General features: G+C 39.8%; 1 protein-coding gene across 1 annotated transcript in view; it reads right to left on the bottom strand.

Moving 5' to 3' along the window:
• The window catches only part of BEST3 (bestrophin 3), a 15,780-nt gene that overhangs the window by 4,754 nt on the left and 155 nt on the right, over positions 1-10,871 (bottom strand). The window contains exons 2-6 of the mRNA XM_010086110.1: positions 9,086-9,193; positions 8,305-8,538; positions 2,796-2,950; positions 2,018-2,095; positions 1,464-1,616 (exon numbers count right to left, since the gene is read on the bottom strand). Coding sequence (XP_010084412.1) covers positions 1,464-1,616; positions 2,018-2,095; positions 2,796-2,950; positions 8,305-8,538; positions 9,086-9,193 — 728 coding nt within the window. The remainder of the gene's footprint in view (positions 1-1,463; positions 1,617-2,017; positions 2,096-2,795; positions 2,951-8,304; positions 8,539-9,085; positions 9,194-10,871) is intronic.

Raw genomic sequence — 10,871 nt, 5'->3', positions numbered from 1 at the left:
GGAACCCGGCTGTAAGCTTCAAGACAGAAATATCCCGATTTGGGGGCACTGAAGGTTTGGACAAATCTCCGGTCTGAGGGAGCACTGCCGATATTAAATTTGCTTTTTAAAACTGTTTCTCCTCCCTTTCATTTCCTTATGCAGGAGATTTTTCAGTTACAATGGCATCTTGTACCTGCTGTAGCCAGGAGTTGTCTGGAAGTCCTGAGCCTAACTGGAAGAGATGCAACTAAGAGCCTTGGGTACTGATGAAAGGGAAACCTGTCCTCCCTCAGGACCACCAACAGGATGGTCAAGAGGAACAGCTTGCAGTTTTGTAACCTGCTAGTAAAACCCTGGAAGATGCTGCCTAGAGATAAAGCCTCACATTTCTGCAGGAGCAAACTGCTCTCCGGGCCGCACCAGCCTCCCCTTCTCTCTCTCCTGCTCCCCTCCAGGCTGGTCCCTATGCAGCAAACCCCTTTTCCTTCCCAGTTTCCTAGGACACAGGACTAGAGGAGCTTGCCCTGCAGATACTTTGCTTTCCCCTGCAATCCGCCAGCAAAGTGTGCTGCTTTCTCCACTCTGCCCCTGTGAGAAGGGGACTCTAAAACTGGCCAGTTTTGTGCAATTTATATTCTAACAGAAAAGTTAGCTCTAAGTTTCTAGCCATGATGAATAATCCCAAAAGGAAATCTTAATGCACATAGACCCTAATGTACCAATCTGCTTTTTACTTGAAACTTTTTTCCTGTAGGTCTACCTTGATACTCACTCCAGAGGAGAGAACTGCCATGAGGTATGTGGCTTAATTACTCAACTATCAGATCGATGGTGATATGTTAACTGAGCAGGCATCAATGGGCCGAAGGGTAGCATCCAGTTCCTTCTATAACTCTTCTTTTTAATGAACATTTTTATGTGGTGGGGTTGTAGCCAATATCGGCTGTCACTGTTTGATAGTCCTCTGGAACTGGAGACCTTTAATTGCCTGCGTCTGATAAGTTAACAGCAGATACTAAAGGCTGGCTTTGATCATAAGAAGAAAGTATGACTCAGCCCCTTTCAGGCCATGCCAGGTCTGCAGCAGTATTTCCCCATCACAGAGTGGGAGAAAGGTGATTTTTTTAATCTTTCATCTGTCACTTTATAGTCCAAGTCCTGGGACCCGATTTTGCTGGAGTAATACTCCCCTGGGGAGTTGTGGCTGCACTGGTCCTACTAAAATGGGCTCTTTCCTCACCATTTCCTACTGTAAGATCTGCCAGGTGGAATTAAAAATGTATTGCATGATGTTTCTTTATGACCACAGGACACTTTGGGCTGAATTCAGCTTCAGTGTAACTCTAATCATTGGTGATTTTACAGTGTGCCACAAATCTGACACCTCCATTTCAGCTCGGACACCTTCACCAGCCCCCCCCCCCCCCCCCCCCCCCCCCCCGGGGGGGGTTCCCCACGACCTTTCCAGAAAGTTCGTTTACCTTGAGCCATCCTGCGTAGAAGAAGAACTGCAACAGTGTGAAGACTGGAATGTAAAGATCTAAGTCATGTCCCTGATAACCTTGGTCAGTATCCAAAAATTGGCGCCCTATCAGGCAGGCTAAGAAAAAAGTATAGACTGCGAGAGTGACAACCTGCAAAGAACAAAACTTCATTGAAATAATGCAATAATACAATTTTGTGCATAAGGTAACACATACCCAAAGGCCTCTGACTGCCTTTTGCCATATAATTTTCAAATCTGTAGGGAGGTATTACAAATAGAGAGGTCAGAGGAATAATTATGGCCAGGAAGAACACCCAGGAAACATAAAAACATTTCAGTGCTTCCCTCCCCTTCCCCAGATTATGCAAGGCCTTCAAAACATCTCTGCATTAAATATGACTTAAATTATTAGTCAGGCCTCCATGATCCTGTGGGAGTCAATGAGTGCTCAACACCTTGGAGGCCTGCTGAGTCTATGGATGTTTTGCACCAAACTCCCCTGTTACAGAAATTGTGTTTCAAAATTTGTAAAGGATAATGTCTCAGTACCTGGGTATAGACTAGTGGAATTCCAACCCAGTCATAACCAAACAAAAGACTACACCAAGACCGGTACTTATTCATCTCCTAAAAGGAAAAAACAAAAAACAAAACAAAAAACCAAACCCCAACAAACTAAAATTGCATGGGGTTCAATTCTAAATTATAAACATTTTGTTACAATTAATTTTTGCATATGTAGGACAGGGAGATAAGAAAGTGTAGTATATATAAATTGATACCGTAACAATATCCAGCACCTCATTGTCACATTTGAATACTCATTTAGTTTATGGAGTTGGAATGCTTTAGTATATTATGTATTTCTTCACAAATTATCTTTTTTTTTCCATCTTATCCACAGTCTAGTGATACATGAAAAAGAATTTATTATGTCATAAAAAGGATGTTTGACCAGTTAATGAAATATTCAGGGAGATTATCTTCCCTGAAACTGATATTAAAATCTTCAAAATGTCAAGTTAGTCTCATTTTTTTTTGCAGCAATGAAACAAGTATGATTTTATAGTGATGTTACAATAATTTTTTAGCAATCAATTCGTTGCTTCAGTTAATGCCTTCTTAGTCATATAAATACAGTCCCAGTGACCTGCTGCTGTGTGTGCTTGAGTGTACATTGGTACACAGAGAAAAGTGGTACAAATCTTGAGTAAGATCATTTAGATAACACTGGAGAGTTGTGCACACTAAATCAAATTATATAAGTGAGAAGCTACCATATAGCAATTTCAGATTAGTTTTCTGTAGATTTATTTTTTCTGCTTACGTTCATCAGTGTCTGCAGATCTACACTATCTCGAATTCTTCCCTCTTTTCGTGCCTTCGATGCCAAGTTTCCAAACCAGACAAATGGAACCCAGTATTTAAGATGGGGAGACTTGAGGTCATCAAAAATTTTTCTTTCATATCGTGTCATAAAACCTGTTACAAAAAAAAAGACTTAATTTATTCTGTGTTGTCAGTGCAACTGATGTATAAACTTTGAATATGTTTGAATCTGCTTATGTGACATTTGCATAGAGCTATGCAAAATACTATTTTTAATTCTAACTAGTAGCCTCTTTTTTTTTTTTTTTTTTTTTTTTTTTGAGTTTTTCTGGCCAGGATAGATCTTGCTTGAAACAATTTATTTTTGCAATAACTACTGGCACAAAATCCTTCTTGATCAATATATGCAATAATTTGCTATTTGCTATCTGAATGTTGAGAGATTGTAGATATACATAATACTAAGAATTGTACAGATTAGTTTCAGAAAAATAAGGTACTGGATATATCAGTCAAAAAACTATCACTTTTCAGCAATTATGGTTTTTAGCAGCATCTCAACATACGTTGTAAGGGCAGTTATGTGACCTGATTCTGATAAAGTTTTGGTAAATTTGAAAAGCAGCGAGCAAGCAACAGAGGATACAAGCTCACGTATGAAACAGAGCTCAACAGAGAGCGTGCCTTCTGCCAGCAAAATACTTCCCTGCCAGATTGTGTTTCATGTTTTCTTTGGGGTTATGAAGGCGTGCAAAGAGATGGAAAAGGAATCACGCACAGAAATCCTGCTGCTAGCAGGACACCGGGCCAGATGACGTTCTGTGGGGCTGCAGGCTGAAGCTGCTCTCTGCCTGGCAATTTGCCTTGGCGGGGTGCTGGGAAGGTATTAAGTTTCCTGCAGAGTTCCCCTGGCCTTGTGAAACCCTGCTTCCCCCTGCTGCAAGCAAGTCCAAGGTCAGATAGCAGGGGAGCCAGGGCTGCGTGTGACAAAACCTGCACCAGAGCAGCTCACTCTGCCTGGGGCTGGCATGGGAGCAGCTGGTTTCGGAACAACACCTCTATCACCTTGGGTAAGGAAGCTCCGCTCTGCTGTCCTCCTTCCACCCAGCCTTTGAGAAAAACAACCTCAGAAAATTCATGAGGGGGAGCTTCACATTTTTCTTTGTCCAAATCCTGGATTTTTGGGGATTGGAGCAATCTTCACATTTGGAGGATCTTAGTTTTTGCTCAGGTGTGTGTGTCACCTGCCAGGGTGGGTATGTGTCACCTGCCAGGCTTCTTTTGTTGTGTTGACATTAGCTCTGAAACAGAACAAAATTAGTAACATGGCAGCCCCAAAATAAGTGGCTTAGCCAATTAACTAAAAGCTTGAGTGCTCCAAATTCAGTAAAGGAACTGATAATATTTTCTATTCTCCAACTAGTAACTAAGAATTGGCCTGTTGTTACTAACATTGCAAGTGATATATGAAGCAGCAAAAAAATAAATACACACAAACTCAGTTGTGTTCTGCATAAAAATGTGAATGAGAAAACAGGACATTTGTTAAACAAGGCGACCTTCTTAAATATACTGTTGTTGAGGAAAACACCACTGTTGTACACATTGCAACAAGTCAACACAGGAGGCAGGAAGTGCTGCAACTACAGAGAAGGAACACAAGGACAGGACAGAAAATTCCGTGGAAGAAGGAAAAGTTCATGAGCAAAACACAGTACTCCTACGGTATCCTGGAAATTGAAGACAGAATAAGATACAGCTTTTAAAGGTCCCTGGGCAGTTTGCAGCCAGCTCTCGTAATCAACTGTACAGGAATAATCAGGCAACCAGACAAACTGACCTGCTAGTCATGACTCCTGACTCCTAAAAGTCAGTCTTTCAGGCTGCCTGTGATTTTTGGCTGGCCAGCCTGCTCATTATGGGACAGCAAAAGATGTTTCTATCAGGCTGAAACAGACAGACAGAAAATCAGAAAATTGACAGTCTGGAGTGAACATTGGATGCAAGTCACCTTAGAGGCTCTGGGAAGTCATTATCTGGAAGGACACTATCTGAGGGGTTCACAAAGAACAGCAAAGCTCCAAGGATGAGTTCAGCTCTCCACTGAAAATGGGAACATTTTTGTTCAGCAAAGCTCAACAAAGCCTTGTTCTTTTAACAATAATAGTCAAGTGGTCATTATTTTTAAAGTTAAGGTGTTCATGCTTATGTTAATTAAATATTTTCTTTGATGGATATTAATAATTCCTAGTATTCTTATAGCAGAAAATATTAAGCATATCTGGATTGCTTTTACTGCTGATGAAGGTTATGGAAATAATACAAAAACTATGCAGTTCAGAACTGCTTGCTGTTATTGCAGCAGTAAATAAACACTTTATATTCCATCAAATACAGGGGAGGATATAAAACCTCAGTTATTAAAATTAAACGGTGTCTAAATATGGTCATGCTATTTTGATTCAAGAGTATTCTAAGAATTAACTGAGGAACTCTCCGAACAAGAATGTTGTTTTTGACAAGCGCTGAAAGACTGGAGCAGCTCCAGAAAACTGGAAATATTTGGCAAATACTGTGCCAAGATCTTGAAAAGGATGGTCTAAAGAATGACAGGACACTGAATCCTTGTGAAAGCATGAAAAGCTTGATGTGGGATGCAATCAATAAAGAATCAAAGGACACTAATGTGAACAGTGTCAGCCAAAGTGATTTTACGGGAAAAATATTGATGAGAACACAAGCCTGGCTGGGAAGAGTCACTCATGCTCTCCCTCAGGTGATTCAAAGAGTATTCAGTTCTCCTGTCAAAACTGAATGGTTTGAGACAAAACTGGTTCAGGGTATCCACATCAAATACCCTGAAGACTAGTGGTTAGAGAAGAAGGAACTTAACAGTGGTCATCTTCCACATTGCTAGAATGCGCTAACCATGGTCAAGTAGATTAAAAGTTTCACTTTCTGCTCCTCTGATGTGTCGGAAAGAACTAATTTAGGTACTTCATTCCGGTAGAGGTTTTGGGATGGTGAACTTTAGCTGTCTGTAGGTATTCATGTCGCTGGGCTCACACCTCATGTTTCTCTTCAGCATTTCCTGTCAGCTGTTCTGGGCTGCTCTCTGCCCAGCTGCTGACTCATTACTCATGTTTTTTAAGACTCATGTTCTTGAGCATCCAACTTCCCTCTTGCACCTTGCAGCCAACAGGATTGGTACGCTCAGAACTGCTGCTAGGCATTTGACGCTTACGGCATACGTGCCACAGTACTCAGCATCATAATGTCATGAATCTACATGCATTTACTGCCTACAGCTCCACAGAGAATGCTAAAAAACGAAAAAGAGTTTAGAAAAGAGTTAGGAGGAAGATCCAGCACTGAAGACCATACCTTGTAGAGAGAGACTACAGAAGGTGAAGCTCCTAAATTTGTTCAAGCCTTTACGTATGCCACTAACAGGTAGCTATTGAGATAAAATTATGTTTTAATCTAATTAAAAAAAGAATAACCCAAACCCATTACAAAATCCAGTAACTAGAAGATGACTCCGTGCAAGTTCAGACTGAGGATAAAATTTCACTTTTCAACAGAAGTTCACCATTGTGAATGTCAGTTCACCTAGGATGTGGTGTAGTCTCCTTTATGCTCAGCTGAATTTTAAATCAGGGCTGGTTACATTCTAGAAGGTATTAAGAGCTCAGTCAGAAATTGCACTATGATAAAGGATGTTGTGAGGAAGTTTTACCATGTGTTATCAATGAGTCAGACTAGATTATAATGATACTGTTCTTAGATTTAAAAATCTATGAATTTAAGCAGTTCATCTGCTGAAAAAATAAATATGTAGCAATGGTTACTTGTGGCAGTTCTCAGCTTGATAGCAAAATGCAAAATCGGCACAAGTTGTTTCAATTATGACTGAGCTGTAAGTATCAGATTCTGCTGCTCACGTTTGTGTTAGATGCTGCACTCCCATGCAGTCTGATACGTAATGCCATAGGGAGCTGGGGAGGGGATAATTGCAGAGTACTGTCTTAATCACTGGATGTTAATAGGAGCAAAATATGCCCTCAACTGCTCTGTACTACACCAACAAAAATCCTGTGGCACAATATGCATTAAAACCTACAGAATAAGTACTGAAATCCACAGAGCTGACTACCCTATCAATATTTAGTTATACAGTTTATAGTAGAATGTTTTCCACTGTTAAAAAAAACCCAGAACAACCAAAACTTGTTTTCCAGTCTACATTTTTTCGTACAATGCTGCAACATTTTGTCTCTCTTAGAACAGATTGTCTTTAGCAGTAGGGAGGCAGAGCTGGATTAGCCTGCTGGAAATGTTGTAATTTTCCAGTGTGTACTAGGAGCAGATTGCTGGGGAGAGTGACAGAAGCTTCCTTGACCTCTCATAGGCTCAGGTAAACAGTTTTGTTGAACAGCACAAGGAAGAGAACTTCAAAATCCAACTGAATCCAACATAAATTACTTTTTCAGTAAGATTGGTGCATTCTGCCTGTTTGTTGTTGTTTTTTTTTTTTTTAATATCTCACACATATTTGGAATGTATATATGTGTATACACACTGCATATTTTAACTTGCTACAACTTTGCTTACTCATCTCTGCCAAAGGAATAATTTTAAGAAATGCAAGACGTTCAGTAAAAAAATGTATGACTCCTGCTCAGAACAGACCCCCACATCTCTGCACTGGTGTCCTACCCCTGACACTGACCACGCCATTGAGAAGGCATGGCATCACACCTTGCCTTTAAATACTCAGCGGTCAGTCCTTCATAGGCAAGCAAAGTCTTACATGATTGAACTCTCTTCCCCATCATCACACTCATTGTATTATCAAAACAAACAGAAAATAAAGACACACTTAAGACTTAGTATATTTATCCCTGAAAAACTAAGCTTAAGGTGAGGTTGTAAATGTAAATAACAAACCCTTGAGGTTGGGGGTTTTTAAGTACATTGCAACACTTAAAATGTGCAATCTACTTAAAATGCAATCTACTTAAAATAAATTGAGATAACGCTGTACTTGTGAAGTGCCTGCAGAGATCAGTCTCTGACACATAAGACAAAGTTATATCCTAGATATCAAAGCAATGCCGTGTAACAAGTCACCATTCCTACTGCATCATACTACAGCTCAACTACTTTATTCTTCCTGCTTTGGAGAATGCTGTACCTGCTCCATATGCCTGTGTGTTCGGGGCAGGCCTATTGCCTCTGTGATGTCTGAGAGCAGATCCACATAAAAGCCTCAAACTAATTTGATTTCTATAGTGTTGCTAGATTAAGACTTTAAGGGCATTAAAGATGCACGCTTAAGGGCACACCATTTAAGCCACTGACAATGTGTCAGCTTTGACATGGGTTAGTACGAGGCATACATGGGGCCGAAGAGGAAAGAAGCAATGAGTCTGGGTCCTTCCCTCCCTGTGCCCCCACCTCTGAGGAAAAGGAAAGACATTTTGGGGAGGAGGACTCAGCAGTACCTGCTCCTACCACGTGGTCCATGGTGGGAAACCTTTTGTACACGGCTGTGCTCACAGAACGAAAGATCAGCAGAGATGTTAAATTCACGTAACGCATGAGAGTCCTCCTCAACAAGCGCCCATATTCATCTCTGCCCTGCACACAGCTGGAGATGAGGAACATCAGTCGATCTGGCCACGGCAAGTTCACAAACTGGTTCCACCAGCGATTCACCACCAAAGTCACATAGAAACCTGGGGGTTAGAAGGAAAAAAGAAGTCTGGTGCCTGTCAGGATTTCTTTTTAGGTCACTTTGATTTAGTTTGCAGAATGTCACTAAGCTGCTACATTTCCCAGAATAAATGCAGTAAGTCACATCAAAACCCAGGATGCAATCAATGCTTATTATTTAATAGACACTGCAACTTAATAGCCTGTTCCAGCCAAGTATCTCATACTCGTGAACTTCCAAATTTCCTCTTCTGTAGTAAACCTTGAGTGGATTTAGTGATTTGAAAGAGCAGGCACAATGCCTCAGTGTGCACTATATACATATATGTGTGTGTATATATATAGAAGGAAACTTGGCTCTTGTTGGTATATTTAGAACAGGAGCATAAATGTCAATGTGACAAAAGCAACTCAAATTTAAGGAGACCTATTGGAAGCTGATGGTTTTATTGTGAGCCTCTAACCTCCCACGTGCCCCTCAGCTCTGAAATGCTTCCATGCAGGGCCATTCACAAAATGCCTGAACAGAGACAGCGTTGGAGAATAATTTCACAGGTAACTGGTACTTACCAAGCACAAAAGTTACCGGGATTTGTTCAGCATATTTGTCACAGTAAATTGATAATCTTTCAAAGAACCGTTTTTGACTACCTGTAAGAAAAAATCTGCAGCAAAAATAAAATGTATCTGTCGTTTCATAATATCCTGTCACTAGATACAAAGTGCAAATTATGTATAAATAATGAGATATGTGTAATCAGTGCAACCCTGGCTAATGTCTTCAACCAAATTCTTATAGTGCTGAACACTTCTGCCATGTAATAAAGAAGCTGGAGGAGAAGACATCATTCCCTGGTCTTTGCCATTTTCTAATGTCTAATTTGACTGGCACTACTAATTAGGATCAATGCACTTGGAGAATTAGCTTGCCATCTCATATAGACCAATGCATAAGGAACCCATAAGTCTGCAAGTAGAGCTTGCTCTCATTTTTCTGAGGGCTACTTAATAAAAATGCTCAGGACTGCTTGAATTGCAGAAGGTTACCAATCTCTAATTGCTCTTATTTGAAAATGTTACATCAGTGTAGCAGTTTTTTTTTACTCTTACTCCTACAAAATTTTTGTTTTCCACAACATTAAAAACATAAAAACTGTATTTATTTTGCAGTGAGAAAAATATTCACCAGATGATACAAAATGAGGCGAGCATGGCAACTTCTGCCTACGGAGAAAGATATCTAATGAAATACGACAAGCTTAAATATAAAGAATGATTTTATTTGTATGAGTATTACAGTTATTCTTTGATTTCATATAAAAGGAACACCTGACAAATATTTGGTGGGTTTTGGTTACAATTGTGCAATAAAACCTGCAGTGCACACAAAAGGCTTTCTATGGTGTATTTACCATAGTCTTTAATTGCCTAACTTTACAGTAAAACTAGATTAATTTAAATAAATGTGCAACACTGGTGTTTCTGTACATACTAATACTGTAATCTTCTTTCCGAGTTCACAGGTATAGATTACTGAACATTTTGGAAAATTTGTGATTAATGACAGACAAACAAGCTCATTTTCTTCTTGCTTTACATAGAAAGCAAACACTGAGGTCCATCTGCAGATCAAGATAAGAGCTGAATCATGATTTTGGTACTTATGTGTAGTGTACTTCATCAATTAAGAGTTTCACTGTACTAACTGATGCATTGCATCTGTCATACAGGTGTTTAATTCACACCTTGGTGGAAGAAGCAACTCTCCTTCTAACATGGCCCTCCCAGGTGCTGGGTGACACGCAGGTAATAACCATGTCTGGTTTCCATGCAAATTTCTTGGCCCTCTGCAAGCTTAAAAATAAAGTTGGCCATGCCATCCTAGCTTTAAGCAAAACTTTTCCTGACTATATAACCCGTCTTTCAAATTATTACCTTTTTTATTGTTGGAGAAATTACCACTGAGCAACTGAAGACACAGTTCTACATCTAGAATGAAAGGTCTATATTTACTTTTTAAAGTGGAGAGGCAGGCTCACTGCCACCTACTTGACATCAGAATGATAAAAGCTATAGAATATAGGCTAGCTATGCCTGTTTATTTAGCCTGACTTCAGTAGAATGGTTGTTCAGTGCTGGGCTGAAAGTAGAATCAGATGAATACGATAGGCTGTATTTTATTTATACTCTACATGCTTTCTCTGGAACATTAAAGTAAACATGGAAAGGACATTAGAAAAGATTCAAGGAAAATGCAATAATTATGTAGTAACCTCCCCCCGAACCATCATTCATCAGCCCACCACTATGAAGTGTGAAACTTCAGTATAACATTTAATGAGATGTGAATTGGAAA

This window comes from Pterocles gutturalis, unplaced genomic scaffold (genome assembly GCF_000699245.1).
Source record: "Pterocles gutturalis isolate BGI_N339 unplaced genomic scaffold, ASM69924v1 scaffold46930, whole genome shotgun sequence".
Lineage (NCBI taxonomy): Eukaryota > Metazoa > Chordata > Aves > Pterocliformes > Pteroclidae > Pterocles > Pterocles gutturalis.
The sequence above is the reverse complement of the archived record's forward strand: the minus strand, read 5'-3'. Positions and strand labels throughout refer to the sequence as shown.